Source organism: Coregonus clupeaformis, chromosome 18 (genome assembly GCF_020615455.1).
Source record: "Coregonus clupeaformis isolate EN_2021a chromosome 18, ASM2061545v1, whole genome shotgun sequence".
Classification (NCBI taxonomy): Eukaryota; Metazoa; Chordata; class Actinopteri; order Salmoniformes; family Salmonidae; genus Coregonus; species Coregonus clupeaformis.
Window position 1 is genome coordinate 31,129,824 of NC_059209.1, and position 19,234 is coordinate 31,149,057.

Here is a 19,234-nt window from a genome sequence, read left to right on the forward strand (position 1 = left end):
TTCACAGATTTCAAGTAAGACACATCGCAACATCAACTGTTCAGAGGAGACTGTGTGAATCAGGCCTTCATGGTCGAATTGCTGCAAAGAAACCACTACTAAAGGACACCAATAATAAGAAGAGACTTGCTTGGGCCAAGAAACCCGAGCAATGGACATTATACCGGTGGAAATTTGTCCTTTGGTGTGGAGTCCAAATTGGAGATTTTTGGTTCCAACCGCATATGTATTTCCCACCATAAAGCGTGGAGGAGGGGGTGTTATGGTGTGGGGGTGCTTTGCTGGTGACACTGTCTGTGATTTATTTAGAATTCAAGGTACACTTAACCAGCATGGCTACCACAGCATTCTGCAGCGATACGCCATCCAATCTTGTTTGGGCTTAGTGGGACTATCATTTGTTTTTCAACAGGACAATGACCCAACACACCTCCAGGCTGTGTAAGGGCTATTTTACCAAGAAGAAAAGTGATGGAGTGCTGCATCAGATGACCTGGCCTCCACAATCCCCTGACCTCAACCAAATTGAGGTGGTTTGGGATGAGTTGGACCGCAGAGTGAAGGAAAAGCAGCCTACAAGTGCTCAGGATATGTGGGAACTCCTTCAAGACTGTTATAAAAGCATTCCAAGTGAAGCTGGTTGAGAGAATGTTAAGAGTGTGCAAAGCTGTCATCAAGGCAAAGGGTGGCTATTTGAAGAATCTCAAATATAAAATATATTTTTATTTGTTTAACACTTTTTTGGTTACTACATGATTCCATATGTGTTATTTCATAGTGTTGATGTCTTCACTATTATTCTACAATGTAGAAAATAGTAAAGATAAAGAAAAACCCAGGAATTAGTAGGTGTTCTAAAACTTTTGACCGGTAATGTACCTGGTAAAATATTGGTTAATTAACAGTATTCAGCTTGACAGGCCCCATACAATTATATTCAGAATTTTCCATAATTCTGTTTTCTCTGTTTTATTTTTCCTGGTTTAGAAATTCTTTCATTTTTTTTACTCTCAATAATACAATTATTCATAGAGAAACAACAGAAAATGATTTTCTGAATCCATGTCAATGCTTAAATCACACAAAATAAAATGTTTCAGGTCTGGAAAAAAAACTAGCACATTTGTATTTTTGAGGGTAGTAACCCTTTTAATTGTGCATCTAGCAAGAGAGGAATGTGTTGATCTAGCAATGTTTCTGGTGCACATGTAGTTCTGTCAGGTAAGCCTACTTTCCGGTTAACATTTAATTTAGAAGGTTATTGGGGAAAGTCTTTCTTTTTACCCACACGACGGTTATCATTAGCATCTAGTACTGAGTGATTAGTGTTTTTGAGGTCGGTTCGGTTTCGGTTCGATTATTACAAAATAATCACGGTTTTCGATTTCAGAAAAAAAAAAAAAAAAAAACATTAAATAATGCACTATGCATTATGTGGGTTGAATGCTGCAACAACACAGAATAACACAATTAATACAAATCCCGTGATGGTAGTGACTGCCCATTACTGCTTATCACTTATTAATCATTATTTATTCACACTTTACTTTAATAAAATATTCAGTTGTTATGTATAGTACATTTGTTTTATTTGATGACTATTATTTCATTCTAAGTCATCATCTCATCTCTATAGAGCTGCTGCCTATGGTGTCTGACAAAATCACTATTTTAGTAGTTCTAAATGAAAGTCAGATAAATGAATAGCAGATTATTTTTTTTGTAAATAAAGGCATATGACTGCTGAATATCAACTATCAATTACTTAGATCATGTATTTTCAGGTATAGATATTTTGCAAAGCAACTGCTCTCTATCCCTGTCAATCATGCATTCTTCTGTCTCTTCTCTCAGTGTCTGCCTGACCTACCTTAGTGTGCCAGACAGTAACATAACATAGCAGGGCATAAAAAATAATCACACAGAGGTGCGCAATTTAGGTGCGCAATTTATGGCCATTGTAGTTCATTACCACGTTTTCTGCGCTAAACTATGTAGAATAGTGGCCTGTTGGAAAGGACAACTCCCTACTACATCGCACAGTTCGGGCTTGATCTGATTTAGCTCTCGAGAAACGTACTGCGCAATGTACGCATTGAGCTCAGAATCCCCCAAACAAAATGGAAATCAAATAATTGAACCAATGTTGGTCAATTAGTGTTTAGAACGAAAAATAACTGACATTTCGGTTGATCGCTCGGCACTATTAGCTTCTGGCTACATGGAGTGATAAAGAAACACGCGCACCAAACAGACAGACAGGGGCAATATTGCTGGAAATTAATTGGCAGATATTGTGTTACGTTTGGCTTTTTATGTCAATGTGGCTTTTATTGGATAGTAGCCGGGAGCTTTATGTTTGACAGTTTGCGATGGAACAAATTAAAAAATGCATGTACTTTCAGAATTGCTTGGCGAGCTACTCATAGGTGCTCGATCTACCCGTTGGAGACCCCTTCTCTAGCTTTACAAAACAAATAATAGGACAAGTTATGGCGCGGCTTCAATTTGAACAATTTTCTTTGTCCAGAACAGGCCACCTGTATCCTTACTTACACCCCCTATCCCCTGCCTCCTAACCTCCATAGCCAAACCCTTACCCCTGCCCTTACCCCCAGCTACAGGCCACACACAGACACACAGACACAGACACACACACACACACACTAGTGATGACTTTGACTCCAGGTATCGATTCATAAAAATAATATATATATATATATATATATAATCGCTAGGTCTGGTATTTGTCATCCTATAGCTTGTTTTCCATCTTCTTTTTAAATAGTGGACCAACATGTTTTCGGCACTTTTCCATGACTGATCAAAACTCGTTTTCTCATGATCTCTCTTGTCTGTCTGCAGCAGACATATATAGTGAGCAATATGCTTGGAACATCAAATCGCAATAAAATTGCAGTATCGAATCAAAATGTATTGTATTGTGAGGTCCCTGGCAATTCCCAGCCCTGACACACACACACACACACACACACATTTTGTTCTTCCACTAATCCCGTACCCTAACCCTAATTTTAACCCTAACGCTAAATCTAACCCCTAAATTTAAAATAGCCTTTGTCTTCATGGGGATGTGTTAAATGTCCCCATGAGGGAGAGTTTCCTTGTTTTACTATCCTTGTGGGGACTTCTGGGTATTTTAGGCCCCAACAAGTATAGAAGGACCAACCCGCACACACAGACACACATGTTTTACTGTCTTTTGGTTGGGACGTTAAACGGGTGACCTGACTCTCTGTGGTCACTAAATATCACATTGCACTTATCGTAAGAGTAAGGGCGTTAACCCCGGTGTCCTGGCTAAATTCCCAATCTGGCCCTCTAATACCATCATGGCCACCTAATCATCACTAAACCTAACCCCTAAGCTTTAAAATAGCCTTTGTCCTCATGGTGATGTGGGAAATATCCCCACGAGGGAGGATTTTCCTTGTTTTACTATCCTTGTGGGGACCTAAAATCCCCAAAAGTCCCCACAAGGATAGTAAAACAAGGAAAATTCTCCCTTGAACCAAGAACCAACCCCCCCCTGATTCTCTGTATCCTGGTCTTGTCTCTGATGACCGTGGAGATGTTTGGATTCATGCTGGGCTTGTTCTCTGGGTTAAAACTGTACATGGTCTCTAATTGTCATTAACGGTTGTGTTGCGGTCTGTCTGTTTCAGGTCCTGGTCCTGTCTCTGATGACCGTGGAGTTGTTTGGTATGATGGGGCTGATAGGGATCAAGCTCAGTGCTGTTCCTGTGGTCATCCTCATTGCCTCTGTAGGCATCGGAGTAGAGTTCACTGTCCATGTTGCTCTGGTGAGTACATACACACACACAATATCTTTTACTATCCTTGTGGGGACCTACAATCCTATTTTCCATAACCCCTAACCCAAAACTTACCCTAACCATAACCCTAACCTTAAACCTAACCCCTAACCATAACCCTAACCTTAAACCTAACCTTAAACCTAACCGTAATCCTAACCTTAAACCTAACCTTAATCCTAACCTTAAACCTAACCTTAAACCTAACCCGTAAGCCTAAAATAGCTTAAAATAACACACGCACACACACACAAAGAAAGTGTTTTGTATATTTACAAATGACATTATAGTTTGACTGAGGAGTTGTGTGTGTATGTGTGTGTGTGTGTGTGTGTTGCAGGCGTTCCTCACAGCGATAGGAGACCGTAACAGACGGGCAGTGCTGGCGTTAGAACACATGTTTGCTCCTGTGTTGGACGGAGCCTTCTCTACTCTACTAGGAGTCCTCATGCTAGCAGGCTCAGAGTTCGACTTCATCGTCAGGTGAGTGGGACCAGTTGTGGAACACAGACAGACACACACACGAACACACACACTCATGCACAAAGACTACATGCACACTCTCATACACACATGCACATACTCATGCAAAGAGACTCATACTCTCTCTCTCACACATGCGCAATCTCTCACACTATTTCTAATACACACTAGTGTTGTCACGATACCAGAACTTTTACTTCGATACCAATACCAAGTTTAGTATCAAGATTATTGATATCATCATGATGCTCAATACCAAAATGATACCAAAACGATAGCACTGCAAAAAAAAGAAAGCATATTATCCCTATCAGTCCCGAGACCCCAGCAAAAATCTGCTATTCATTTATCTGACTTTCATTTAGCTGCATGTCCAGGCCTTATATTTAGCCTCACAATGAAGTGTTTGCCATTTTATTTTCAGGACAAGCAGGGCTACAAGTAAAACACAAAACAATTTGACATAAACAATTGCATGTTTAAGTTTTATTGACAAATGTCATTTTAAAAAATGTCAGCAAAAGCCTGATAAAAATGAATTTATATGAATGCTGTAAGTACATTAATTGTTTGCTCACTAAGAAATTAATATCAAACTAGTCAGTGACAACTGTGTGGAGTTTGTGACAGCAACTATGTGAGCTCTATGTCCTGGGATTTCCTATGATCTTCTATGTAGAAGAACCCCCTAACTTCTAACAACTCTTGTGTAGCTTGTGAGCAAAACATGTTACATGTGCACGTTCGTGAGAGTCTCATCTTTTCATAAATAGCTTTTAATAGTTTGTAGCTCAAACCATTCGGACTCTACACACGTTCTTGTAATACAAAACGGCCCGGGCTCCTTCGGGATCTGCCCTTGTCTCACAAACACCGCTCTAGCCCAGCCCCCATTAATCACACAGACTAATGTTTGGTATTTATGGATGCAGAAGAATTAGATGGATCCAATAGTACAGAAGTCTGAAGCTCAAACACACAATGTTTATAAGGGATTAGATGTCCAAAACGCACCGGCGTTACAGTGGGACTCATTGGGTTAACCAAGGTCACAGAATGGCACTTGATCCAGAAAGCTAAACTCAGCTACTGCTCTGTTCAATCGTTCAATATCATTACATTTGACATTTCTGACGTAAAAAAAAAATCTGAGACAGCCGTGTATGCATTAATGAATCAATTATACAATCGTACATTTGACTTTGTTTTTACCAATCTAACTACATAACAACATAATGGTAATAATTTATTTGAATGACAAATCTCAATTGATAAACTGGGTAAATCAAGATGTAGCCTACGCCTATTCACATGAATGCATATTCAATAGGAGTGTGTGCATGCATTGAGTTATTGAGCTTGTTTGGGCTGATTTCAGAGGATAGGGATGACAAACAATCTGTTTCCATTTTGGGACTTATTTTATTGTACTGATCATCATCATTTGCATAGAAGTAGCTTATTTTATAAAAGTGTGCGCTGTCTCTTTAACCAGTAATGACCACATTCACTAGGCAAGAGGGGGGCGGCCTGGAGTCAGTTCGCTGAGGCAATAGATAATCTTTGGGAGAGATGTGAGAGAGATACCGATTAAGTGAATTAATTACGTTTTGGTGGCAGCCAGCTTTAAAATCAGCATATTTTGCGTTATGGTTTGCATATTATCACAAACAAAGTACTAGGGTAGTGAATTGAAGATAGCTTCAGCTGTAAGCTAGCAAGAAAAGTTAGCCTACAAAGCTGAAAGCTACTGTTATCTTCTTGCATTGTAGTTTTCTAGCCTGTATGGACATTGTTTTGAGAACAGTAATGGACAGTTTCAACATTTCTAAATGGCGGTGTCACAAGTGTGTTAACTTCTGTGATTTTTTCTGTGGTGTTTCAGTGGCGTCAGTCGAGCGTTAAGGCTGTGCCTGAGCCTGCGTGTCATACAGGAATCTACCTGAAACACCACTCATCCGTGAAGGCCGCTTTTCCCTCCATCCCTTTCTATTCTTCCTGCCCTCTTTTTTATTTTCAAGTCTTCACCCCAACCTCTCATGCCCTGTTACAACACTATACCTCCTCTCTCTCTCTCTCGCTCGCTCTCTCTCTCTCTCTCTCTCTCTCTCTCTCTCTCTCTCTCAATCTCTCGCTCTCTCTCTGTCTCTCTCTCTCTCTCTCACTCACTCTCACTCTCACACACACATGTCAATACTACTGTAGTTGAGGGGAAGGATGGGAGAAATGGAAATGAAAACTGACACAATGTGGGGGTGTGGGGGGATGAGCAAAAGTTCCTATTATTAAGTGCTAAGCATATTGGCTCTAAATTTAAAATGTTCATTGGTAGCACTGGTGCTCCCAATTTAAAAAAGTTAGGAGCACCACATGAATTTTAGGAGCACCAGAAAATAAGATTATTTAAATTGATTGAGATAAAGCCTATATTGGGCCTATATGAATTCTAGCTACTTTTGAAGCACATGTTGTGCCCTAAAAACTAATATGTAACACTGTAAAGACATTCGTTTTTTATAAAAGCTAAGATGTTGATACAAATAGCTGTCATTGAAATTACAAAGTCATATGTGGAATATTAGGTTTCTACATTGTGTAAAAACACTATTTTCCAATTGAGATGCATTACATTGAAAACTGTACGCTGTCTCTAAAAATGTCAGATTCGTGACGATGACATGCAAGAGATCTGTCATTCATTGATTGCTATGACCATTAATCTGCTGAAGAAGCTATCCCTTTTCCTTTCTTTCTGTGCCCCAAAATGTTTGGTTATATTGGTAAAGTTACCAGGTTGTTAGCTAGCTAGCCAATGACGTAACATGACTGAACAAAGTGTAAACAAATGTAGTTTTAGAATGGCCCACGAAATGGTTTATGCGGTCCCGGCGATCTGCTATAGCAGGGATACTCAAGTACTATTTGAGAGGTCCGGTCACACATTTCCTAAGTAGCAAAGGTCCGGATGAATATCGTCATTTATCGGCATAGTAACAAACCCACACTTCACAACCCATGCGACCCCAAACTGTTCATACCCCTCTTGTTGGTGGAGACATTTTTGCTGTTTTAAATCTAATTTCCTGCAATTCTACACATTTTTCCATGTCTTATGTGTGTTTATATGATACCAGGGGTTGAAGCCAAGTTATTAATATTTTTAAATACTTTTCTTGTTGGGACATGCGGTCTGCCAGTTGGGGGCGCTATAGAAAGATGAAAATGTTGACCGGTAATATGGGTCAGATCTTTTGACCTGGTTGGGCTACAAGCGAGTTGTTTTCGCTGTAGTAATACTGCAACCATGGCGCTCACTTTGTACTCTAGGGCACTCGGAAACAACGGTACAGCGTAGCCTTATCATTAAAACAATTATTATCTGGGAGATCTTTTCCCTAGTCGCACAGTGGGTGCTCCCAAAATAAAATTTGGTCTCACAGCAAAATATTTTGCAGCATATACGACCAAGTTGGTCGCACTTTAGAGCCCTGGCTAAGCATATCTTGGAACAGTGACTAGGTTATGTCCACAGACTACTGTCTAAGTAGCCATTAATGAGGAAGCTTTGGAAGGTGGGTGATCTATCCCTTTAAGCAAATAGGGCCACCTCCCAAATAGGGTCTGGAAACACACACACACACACACACACACAGTCCTGCTCCCTGACCTTGTTATCATGGGGGTCAACGATGGCATGCTTAGGAGTGAGAGTGCACACACATACACACACACACTAACCCTTCTCTCCTCATCTCCTCTGGTCCACTCTGTCTCTGTCTCTGTCTCTGTCTCTCTCTGTCTCTGTCTGTCTCTCTGTCTCTGTCTCTCTCTGTCTCTGTCTGTCTCTCTGTCTCTGTCTGTCTCTGTCTCTCTCTGTCTCTGTCTCTCTGTCTCTCTGTCTCTGTCTCTCTCTCTGTCTATGTGTCTGTCTAAGTCCATTTGAAGTCTGGGGTGTTCTGTAGCTGAATACTGCAGAATAACAACCTAGCCTGCCCCAACTTTTTTGCTCGCGCCAAAATAAAAGTTTCCCTGTCAACCCCTCAGCACGGTGTGTGTGTTTGTGTGGGTGCTTGTGTGTGTATGTGTGCTTGTGTGTGTTCCAGTGCAGATGTGGTCCTCTGTAGCTCAGCTGGTAGAGCACGGCGCTTGTAACGCCAGGGTAGTGGGTTCGATCCCCGGGACCACCCATACACAAAAAAAATAAAAATGTATGCACACATGACTGTAAGTTGCTTTGGATAAAAGCGTCTGCTAAATGGCATATTATTATTATTATTAGATGTGGCTTTAAACCAAGGCAGAAGCTCTGTGAGTTCAGCTACTTTACCCCTCTCAGAGTGTCAAGAGAGGCCAACAGTGAGAAGAGGGGGGAAAGGAGAGAGAGGAGAAGAGAGGGGGGGAGGGAGAGAGATGAGAAGAGAGGGGGGAGGGAGAGAGGAGAAGAGGGGGGAAAGGGAGAGAGGAGAAGAGAGGGGGGAAAGGGAGAGAGAAGAAGAGGGGGGAGAGAGGAGAAGAGAGGGGGGAAAGGGGAAAGAGGAGAAGAGAGGGGAAAAGGGAGAGAGTGGAGTAGAGAGGGGGTAAGGGGAGAGAGGAGAAGAGAGGGGGAAAGGGAGTGAGAGGAGAAGAGAGGGGGGTAAGGGAGTGAGAGGAGAAAAGAGGGGGGTAAGGGGAGAGAGGAGAAGAGAGGGGGAGAGAGGAGAAGAGAGGGGGAAAGGGAGAGAGATGAGTAGAGAGGGGTAAGGGGAGAGAGGAGAAGAGAGGGGGAAAGGGGGAGAGAGGAGAAGAGAGTGGGAAAGGGAGAGGGAGGAGAAGAGAGGGGGGAGAGAGGAGAAGAGAGGGGGAGAGAGGAGAGGAAGGGGGAGGGAGAGAGAGGAGAAGAGAGGGGGGAAAGGGTAGAGAGGAGAAGAGAGGGGGAAAGGGAGAGAGAGGAGAAGAGAGGGGGAAAGGGAGAGAGAGGAGAAGAGAGGGGGAAGGGGAGGAGAGGTGAGAGGGGAAAGGGGAGAGAGGAGAAGAGAGGGGGAAAGGGGAGAGAGGAGAAGAGGGGGGAAAGGGAGAGAGGAGAAGAGGGGGGAAGGGGAGGAGAGGGGAAAGGGGAGAGAGGAGAAGAGAGGGGGGAAGAGAAGAGGGGGGTAGGGGAGAGAGGAGAAGAGAGGGGGGAAGGGAGAGAGGAGAAGAGAGTGGGGGAAAGGGAGAGAGGAGAAGAGAGGGGGAGAAAGGGAGAGAGGAGAGGAGAGGGGGTGAAAGGGGAGAGAGGAGAAGAGAGGGGGGAAGGGTAGAGAGGAGAAGAGAGGTGGATAGGGGATAGAGGAGAAGAGAGGGGGGAAAGGGGGGAAAGGGAGAGAGAGGAGAAGAGAGGGGGAAAGGGGAGAGAGGAGAAGAGAGGGGGATAGGGGAGAAGAGAGGGGGGAAAGAGAGAGTGGAGATGCTGTGGGTTTGTTCTCCCTCTCTTCATTCATTCAAAAGCATGGGACTATCTCTAACAAAAAAAGTATATACAAAACCTGTACATGTTCACTTCATTCACAATAACATGCCCCATACAGTGTTTGACATGTTATTGTGTGGCTGGTTGGTTGATAGAGATGACACCACAGCTGTCAGCTAAACACAAACTCCCACACACACCCTGTCCCCAGCCTCCTTCACTGTAGCCCCAGCCTCCTTCACTGTAGCCCCAGCCTCGCTCACTGTAGCCCTAGCTTCCTTCACTGTAGCCCCAGCCTCCTTCACTGTAGCCCCAGCCTCGCTCACTGTAGCCCTAGCTTCCTTCACTGTAGCCCCAGCCTCCTTCACTGTAGCCCTAGCCTCCCTTACTGTAGCCCTAGCCTCCTTCACTGTAGCCCCAGCCTCCTTCACTATATCCCCAGCCTCCCTCACTGTATCCCCAGGCTCACTGTCTGCATCCCCAGCCTCCCTCACTGTATCCCCAGCCTCCCTAACTGTATCCCCAGCTCCCTCACTGTAGCCCCAGCCTCCTTCACTATAGCCCCAGTTTTCCTCACTGTAGCCCCTTCCTCCCTCACTGTATCCTCAACCCCTGTCCCCAGACTCAACCCCTGTCCCCAGACTCAACCCCTGTCCCAAGCCTCAGCCCCTGTCCCATTCCAACCGCTTCTGGGATGAACAATTTAACAACTAGATGAAGGGTCACACACACGCACACACACACTTACACACACACACACACACACACACACACACACACACACACACACACACACACACACACACACACACACACACACACACACACACACACATACATACATACACTGAAGATTTAATTACACAGGGTGGTCATACCTAATACACTGGAGATGTAATTATACAGGGTGGTCTTACCTAATACACTGGAGATGTGTATTAGGTAAGAATTCCAAGATGGCATAGCAGTGCGGTCGTGTTTTCTGTAGTGTCCTCATGTAAATAGCCTGTTTTTTGTCTTTTTGTCTTTTTCGTATATATTTCTCAATCTCACTTTCCATCCTTTAACTAAATATACTTTCCTGCAACCCGCCTCACCCAATGTGGAACGGATTCTATTATTTCTATATACCTTTTTATCTAGAACCTCCGGCTGAAACTAGCCAGCTAACTAGCTACTTGCTATTAGCCACCGTTAGCGGTCTTCACCATTGTCCGTGGCCTGCACTACCTCCAGCCAGCTCTAGCCTGGACAATTATCGGCCAGTCTGCACATCGCGCTATCGAGCCAGAGCATATCGGATTTTCTGCCGGAATCACTGAATCACTGGACCTTAACACCGGATCATCGCAACTAGCTAGCTGCAACCGCTGTTGTTGTTGTTGGCTAATCACCACTGTCCCGAAGCGAGCCCCAGTTAGCCTTGAGCTAGCCTCGAGCCAGGCCCATCTCCCGGCTATCTACCTCTCTGTCAACCGGACAGGACCTCCTAGTGTTGACACGGATCCCCGCCGATCAATCACGACTGGTCTGCCGACGTAATCGTCGGATGTGGTTTCAACAGGCTTCCCGTTGCGACGACCACGAAGATCCATCTGCTAGCCCCGGCCCGCTAGCACACGCAATCAACAGCCGTGCCTCCTGCTCGCCTGTGCCGTAGCAGCCACTCCCGGACTCACTTATTGCTGTTCACTGGACCTTATGATCACTCAGCTACACAGCTGATGCCTGCTGGACTGTTTCTTTATACGGTACCCCATCCTGTTTATCTGTTTAGCCTCAGCTCAAACTTTCGTCGCCATTACCAGCTGTTGTCTTAGCTCTCTCGAATAACACCTGTGATTGCTTTATGCCTCTCTCCCATGTCAATATGCCTTGCCTATTGCTGTTTCGGTTAGTTCTTACTGTACTTTTTCACTGTAGAGCCCCCAGTCCCACTCAACCTGCCTCAGATAGCTCCTTTGTCCCACCCCCGCACACACGCGGAGACCGGCTCAATCGGTGCCTCCAGTGAGGCTATCTCTTTCATCGTTACCCAACGCTTAGGTTTACCTCCACTGTACTCATATCCTTCCATATCCTTGTCTGTACCTTTTATTCTCTGTACCCAACGCACTAGAAGACCAGTTCTTATCCTTATTCTAGCCCTCCTCTGTTCCTCTGGTGATGTAGAGGTTAACCCAGGCCCTGTAGCCCCCTGTATCACTCCTACTCCCCAGGCGCTATCATTTGTTGACTTCTATAACCACAAAAGCCTTGGTTTCTTGCATGTTAACATCAGAAGCCTCCTCCCTAAGTTTGAGGTATTCACTGCGTTAGCACACTCCGCCAACCCTGATGTTCTAGCAGTGTCTGAATCCTGGCTTAGGAAGGCCACCAAAGATTTAGAAATGTCCATTCCCAACTACAACATTTTCCATCTAGATAGAACTGCCAAAGGGGGTGGAGTTGCAATCTACTGTAAAAATCCACCTTTCCAGAAATAAGTATCTCACTGTTGCCGCTTGCTACAGACCCCCCTCAGCCCCCAGCTGTGCCCTGGACAGCATATGTGAATTGATTGCCCCCCATCTATCCTCAGAGTTCGTATTGCTTGGTGACCTAAACTGGGATATGCTTAACACCCTGGCCATCCTACAATCTAAACTAGATGCCCCCAATCTCACACAAATTATCAAGGAACCTACCAGGTAAAACCCTAAATCCGTAAACATGGGCACCCTCATAGATATCATCCTGACTAATTTACCCTCTAAATACACCTCCGCTGTCTTCAACCAGGATCTCAGCGATCACTGCCTCATTGCCTGCGTCCGTAATGGGTCCGCGGTCAAACGACCACCCCTCATCACTGTCAAACGTTCCCTAAAACACTTCAGCGAGCAGGCCTTTCTAATTGACCTGGCCCGGGTATCCTGGATGGATATTGACCTCATTCCGTCAGTAGAGGATGCCTGGTTGTTCTTTAAAAGTGCTTTCCTCTCCATCTTAAATAAGCATGCCCCATTCAAAAAATTCAGAACTAAGAACAGATATAGCCCCTGGTTCAACCCAGACTTGACTGCCCTTGACCAGCACAAAAACATCCTGTAGCGTACTGCATTAGCATCGAACAGCCCCCGCGATATGCAACTTTTCAGGAAGTCAGGAACCAATATACACAATCAGTTAGGAAAGCAAAGGCTAGCTTTTTCAAACAGAAATTTGCATCCTGTAGCACTAACTCCAAAAGGTTTTGGGACACTGTAAAGTCCATGGAGAATAAGAGCACCTCCTCCCAGCTGCCCACTGCACTGAGGCTAGGAAACACTGTCACTACCGATAAATCTACGATAATCGAACACTTCAACAAGCATTTTTCTAAGGCTGGCCATGCTTTCCACCTGGCTACCCCTACCCCGGCCACCAGCTCTGCACCCTCCGCTGCAACTTGCCCATGCCCCCCCCCCCCCACGCCGCCGAAATTGTCGCAGCCCCTATTACCAGCCTGTTCAAACTCTCTTTCGTATCGTCTGAGATCCCCAGAGATTGGAAAGCTGGCTTTCGACTCCGTCAATCACCGCATTCTTATTGGCAGACTAAATAGCCTTGGTTTCTCAAATGACTGACACACCTGGTTCACCAACTACTTCTCAGATAGAGTTAAATGTGTCAAATCAGAGGGCCTGTTGTCTGGACCTCTGGCAGTCTCTATGGGGGTGCCACAGGGTTCAATTCTCGGGCCGACTCTATTCTCTGTGTATATAAATGATGTCGCTCTTGCTGCTGGTGACTCTCAGATCCACCTCTACGCAGACGACACCATTTTGTATACATCTGGCCCTTCATTGGATACTGTGTTAACAAACCTCCAAACGAGCTTCAATGCCATACGGCACTCCTTCTGTAGCCTCCAACTGCTCTTAAACGCTAGTAAAACTAAATGCATGCTCTTCAATCGAACGCTGCTTGCACCTGCCCGCCCGACTAGAATCACTACTCTCGGCGGGTCTGACTTAGAATATGTGGACAACTACAAATACCTAGGTGTCTGGTTAGTCCGTAAACTCTCCTTCTAGACTCACATTAAGCATCTCCAATCCAAAGTTAGATCTAGAATTGGCTTCCTATTTCGCAACAAAGCCTCCTTCACTCATGCTGCCAAACATGCCCTCGTAAAACTGACTATCCTACCGATCCTTGACTTCGGCGATGTCATTTACAAAATAGCCTCTAACACTCTACTCAGCAAATTGGATGTATTCTATCACAGTGCCATCCGTTTTGTCACCAAAGCCCATATACTACCCACCATTGTGAGCTGTACGCTCTCGTTGGCTGGCCCTCACTACATATTCGTCGCCAAACCCACTGGCTCCAGGTCATCTATAAATCACTGCTAGGCAAATCCCTGCCTTATCTTAGCTCATTGGTCACCATAGCAACACCCACCCGTAGTATGCCCTCCAGCAGGTATATCTAACTGGTCATCCCCATAACCAACACCTCCTTTGGCCGCCATTCCTTCCAGTTCTCTGCTGCCAATGACTGGAACGAACTGCAAAAATCTCTGAAGCTGGAGACTCTTATCTCCTTCACTAACTTTAAGCATCAGTTGTCAGAACAGCTTACCGATCACTACACCTGTACACAGCCCATCTGTAATTAGCCCACCCACTACCTCATCCCCATATTGTTATTTACTTTGCTCATTTGCACCCCAGTATCTCTATTTGCACATCATCTTCTGCACATCTATCATTCCAGTGTTAATACTAAATTGTAATTATTTTGCACTATGGCCTATTTATTGCCTTACCTCCACAACTTACTACATTTGCACACACTGTATATAGATTTTCTATTGTGTTATTGACTGTACGTTGTGGTTATCCCATATGTAACTCTGTGTTGTTGTTGTTTTTATCGCACTGCTTTGCTTTATCTTGGCCAGGTCGCAGTTGTAAATGAGAACTTGTTCTCAACTGGCTTACCTGGTTAAATAAAGGTTAAATAAAAAAATAAAAAAATATATGTAATTATACAGGGTGGTCTTACCTGTTAAACTGGAGATTTCATTAGACAGGGGGGTCTTACCTAATACACTGGAGATTTAATTAGACAGGGGATTGTAGAGCGCCGGGAATTTCACAGCAGGGACTTAGCTGGAAAGAAGGGAAAGATAGAAAGAAAAAGGGAAAGAAAGAGAGGGAGGCCAGGGAGAGGACCCTTTCCTTCTCCCTCCTTCCCCCTGCCTCTTCTTCCCGCTCAACCCCCTCCTTCCCCCTTCTCCACATTCCTCACTGCTGTATTTTCTTCATGTTTTCTTATACACTGCACACCCCAGAAAAGTGCCCCCTCCCTCCCTCCTTCTCTAACCCTTTTTTTCCATGCCTTTGAATTAACCAACTCCAGTTAATTGTGCTTCCTTCTCTTTCTCTGTGCTGCTTTCTAAAGACTAACCCTCTTTGGCAGGACTTGACAGGTACATTTCTGTTTTCTACTAAACCAACGTGTGTGTGTGTGTGTGTGTGTGTGTGTCACGATCGCTTAAGGAGGAGGACCAAGGCGCAGCGTTGCGGGTGAACATATTTATATTTATTGACTAGATCACACGATCAAAACAAAGAACGAAACGTGAAGTCCTTCGATACACAAACCAAAAGGAACAAGAAACCACAAAACACAAAGTGCAAGACAAACAGTTAAATATGGCTCCCAATCAGAGACACCCAGCTGACACTCGTTGCCTCTGATTGGGAGTCACTCAGACCAACATAGAAAAATAAACATAGACTTACACACCCTGGCTCAACATAACATAGTCCCCAGAGCCAGGGCGTGACAGTGTGGTGTCTTTTCAGGCATGTGTAATGGTTGATCTAGTGCATGTTTATCAAAGCCTCTCTCCTTTTGTTCTGTGGTTGCTCCAGTTATTCTCTTTGTGTACACAGACACACACCCACCCACACAAACCACACAAACAAATGCACACACAAACACACGCTCGCTCGCTCGCACGCACACACACACACACACACACACACTCATGTTGGCTATCATGTTGGCTATCATGCTTACCCTGTTGTTTTGCAGGTGTGTCTTTGCTCTAATGTCTGTGTTTGGTGTTCATTGTGGTTGTCACAGGTATATCTATGTGATGCTGCTAATGTTCCGCTGGTTATGTTGTTCAAAGCTTCTGCCAAAATGACCACAGAATGTTCGTGGTTGTGACTCTTTGCTACCTATCTTCTGTGGTGTTGGTGTATGATGGTTGATGAAATGTCGTGCCCATATTGCCCATATTGCCTGTCTTAACAGTAGACTGTGTTGGTTTGTTGCAGGTATTTCTTTGCTGTGCTGGCCATCCTGACCATTCTGGGGGTGCTGAATGGTTTGGTCCTTCTCCCTGTGTTGCTGTCTTACTTTGGCCCCTATCCAGAGGTCAGATGGTTTCTCCTGCAGAAATACTCACACCCAGAGACCTATAATGGCACGCACACACACATTTTTTACACACAAATATTTTTTACACACACATTTTTTACGCACATATTTTGGTGAATCAACGCTAACATTTAATTGAATGTTCTAACACGAGCTCATCATAAAACATTTTTGCAGAATAGTTTGTGTAAAAAACAAAGGAATAAAAATAATTGCCTCATCTCCTCACGCCTCCCTCCTTACTCTGTCCCCCTCAGGTGACCCCTGTTGATGGCCGTATCCAGTTACCCACCCCGTCCCCAGAGCCCCCTCCTCACGTGGTCCGCTTCTCCGTCCACCCCTGCCACACCACCTCAGGGACGGGGACAGGTACAGGCTCTGACTCGTCAGACTCTGAGTACAGCTCCAACACCACGGTATCAGGCATCAGCCAGGAGCTGCAGCAGTACAACCTCCCCACCACTAGAGGCAGAGCTGGGAGAGCAGAGGAGGTGCGACTAGGAGCTGTGCCAAGAAGGACAGCTAGACAAGGAAACACCACGGCCTACTCTTTTTCTTCTGTAAGTGCTTCGGATAATGCCCACACACACACACGTGACATAAGCTCACACTCTCTGTTTGAACATGTTGAACATGTGTACAAGTTGTTCTGATTTTCTGATCTCTCTCCTGTCAGTCGGTGCTGCCGGAGTCGGGTGCCCACCCCGGTGCATCCCGTCGCTTAAACAAGAGGGACCTACAGTCACTGCCCCGAGCCCACCCGCGCATGGACGCTTTTGAAATTGCTACTGAGGCTGGAGGCCATTATGGCTCCGGGGGCCATTTTGTCTCGGGAGGCCACAGAGAATGCTCTGCAGGGCACAGAACCCGTCCATCCCACAACCCCCGGCACAATCGCCACCAACCTCCCCACCCTAACCCCGCCCCTACTTACTGCCAGCCAATCACCACGGTAACGGCCTCTGCGTCAGTTACCATCGCTGTCCACTCTGCCCCTCCCCCCACTCAAAGCCCCACCTCCTCTTACCCAGGACACACTGCAGCGGACAGTTACCACACAGCAGGTGGCGCAGAGCCCGAGCCTGCCTTCCAGGACCCCCATGTGCCACTGGAGGTCCATACGGGTTGCAGAGGAACCAAGATGGACGCCAAGGTGGAGGCCATGGAGCTCCAGGATGTGGAGTGTGAGGCAGCTGAGAGCGACTGTGGTAGGAGGGCAAACTGAGGTGAGCCCCAATGGAGTTTGTAGCTTCTCAGGACAATGAAGTAATTCACATGTTGGTATTACATCCACAAAGGATTTGCAATGAATGTTCCTTTTCCTTCTTTCGTTTTATTACTTGCAAAAATGTCCCTATTCAGTCCTTCAAAACCCTTTTTACTGCAAACTGAACATAATATATTGAGCGTTGTGCCTTTAGAGAGTGAGATGTGTTTGTTGTCATGACAGTTTTCTAACTGTGTGTTGTCTGTCTCTCTGTTGTTCCAGTGGAGGAGAGCAGAAGCACAACGGCCAAAGATGGACTCCCTCTCTCACTCAGTGGCCCGACACAGTGCAGCGAGACACATAACACAGTGGTGGCTAGTGCCATGGTGCTCATTTTTACTGTAACCCCGTGGATGTTTGTCTTAGATATCTCTATCCATATTTAAAAGATGTATACTTATGTAAATATGAACAAAAAAGTAGCTATAATGTAGCTCCTTTTTTTTACAGACTGGGGACGTAATTTGCTATGGCGTGTGTGTGTTTTTGGTTTTACTGTCCTTGTCGTGACCAGAAGTCATCACAAGGACAGTAAAACAAGGAAAATGTGAGACATTTAGCTGGTCCCCACAAGGACAAAGGCTATTTTAAGCTTAGGGGTTAGGTTTAGGGTTAGGGTTACAATTGGGGTTATGGTTAGAATTAGGGTTAGGAGTTAGGGTTAAGTTAGGGGTTTGGGGTTAAGGTTAGGGTTAGGTTAAGGCTCAAGGTTAGGGGTCAGGGAAAATAGGATTTTGAATGGGAATCAATTGTTTGGTCCCCACAAGGATAGTAAAACAAATGTGTGTGTGTGAGAAATCTCTGATTACTGTTGTTCACTCATCTGTGGATCTGTGCCATGAGGAAGCTTCATCTAGACAATACATTTCAGCATACATTGTTGCTGCTTAAGATATTTTGTAATAATGTATAATAACTTGTATAATAATTCTATGCAAATGTTTATTTTACGTTAGAAAGTGAGTGAGTGTGTAAACGTGATTGTGGGTTTGTGTGTGTGCGTGGGTGGGTGGGTGGGTAACTCATCGGATACATCTCTAAAAAGAAATAGACTAACAATCACGTCAAGTGAAACTACTCAATAACTACACAGGGCATCTATGTGTGTGTATATGTGTGTGTGTGCAGGTGTGTATGTTTGTACGAGTATGTGTGTGTATGTTTGTGTATAAAGGTACTCTTTTTTTAAATAATGAATTTGCATATCACAAACCTGTGGTAGTTATGAAACAATTACTGTTGAACTCTGACTCACGCTATGCGTGCTATTTAAGACGAGCAAATATGTAGAAGATATAAAATATGTTTGTTGTGACTTGGCTGTCCATCGAACTCAATTACCCATCTCCCATTTCCTCTGGTGATGTCATAGCTCTCGGCAGCCATCTTATAGTAGAATGAGTGAGCGCAAAATTATCACTCCCATAGTTAAAGTGGAACTGACAGTGTTTTAACTACTTTATAGATATGAAACAAACAGACAATCATAATATCAGTAAAAAATATAAAATTCCTAGTTTATGCTACAAAATAAAAAAGGTTATATTTGACTCAACGTTCCATGACGTACACTAAGGCATTGTTGGCAGAATAGATGGATACAGTTCAATGCATGATTAATATAATTCACCAATACATTTCTTGGTAGTCCAAAAAATATTGCTATCAGGTTTGAAATCACAGCTGGCCTGTTACATTGTTTGCTGACTCCATTCAGGATGCACTGTTTCAGTTTCAATGACTCAATATTTTGGACAAAAACTGACGATTGTAACTAAGTCTGGGAATGTCAATACA

At 44.5% G+C, this 19,234-nt stretch overlaps 1 protein-coding gene across 2 annotated transcripts in view; it reads left to right on the forward strand.

The window, feature by feature from the left end:
• LOC121559464 (protein patched homolog 1-like) overlaps positions 1-18,042 on the forward strand; it is a 96,956-nt gene extending 78,914 nt beyond the window's left edge. Inside the window, exons 19-24 of one of the 2 annotated variants that reach the window (XM_041872708.2) lie at positions 3,687-3,824; positions 4,177-4,319; positions 16,068-16,167; positions 16,428-16,730; positions 16,847-17,396; positions 17,660-18,042. In XM_041872708.2, coding sequence (XP_041728642.2) covers positions 3,687-3,824; positions 4,177-4,319; positions 16,068-16,167; positions 16,428-16,730; positions 16,847-17,395 — 1,233 coding nt within the window. In that variant the 3' untranslated portion in view covers position 17,396; positions 17,660-18,042. Of the gene's footprint in view, positions 1-3,686; positions 3,825-4,176; positions 4,320-15,180; positions 15,209-16,067; positions 16,168-16,427; positions 16,731-16,846; positions 17,397-17,659 lie in introns of those variants that run through there. The other variant, XM_045226842.1, reaches the window with a different exon arrangement.
• The last annotated feature ends 1,192 nt before the right edge of the window (positions 18,043-19,234 follow it).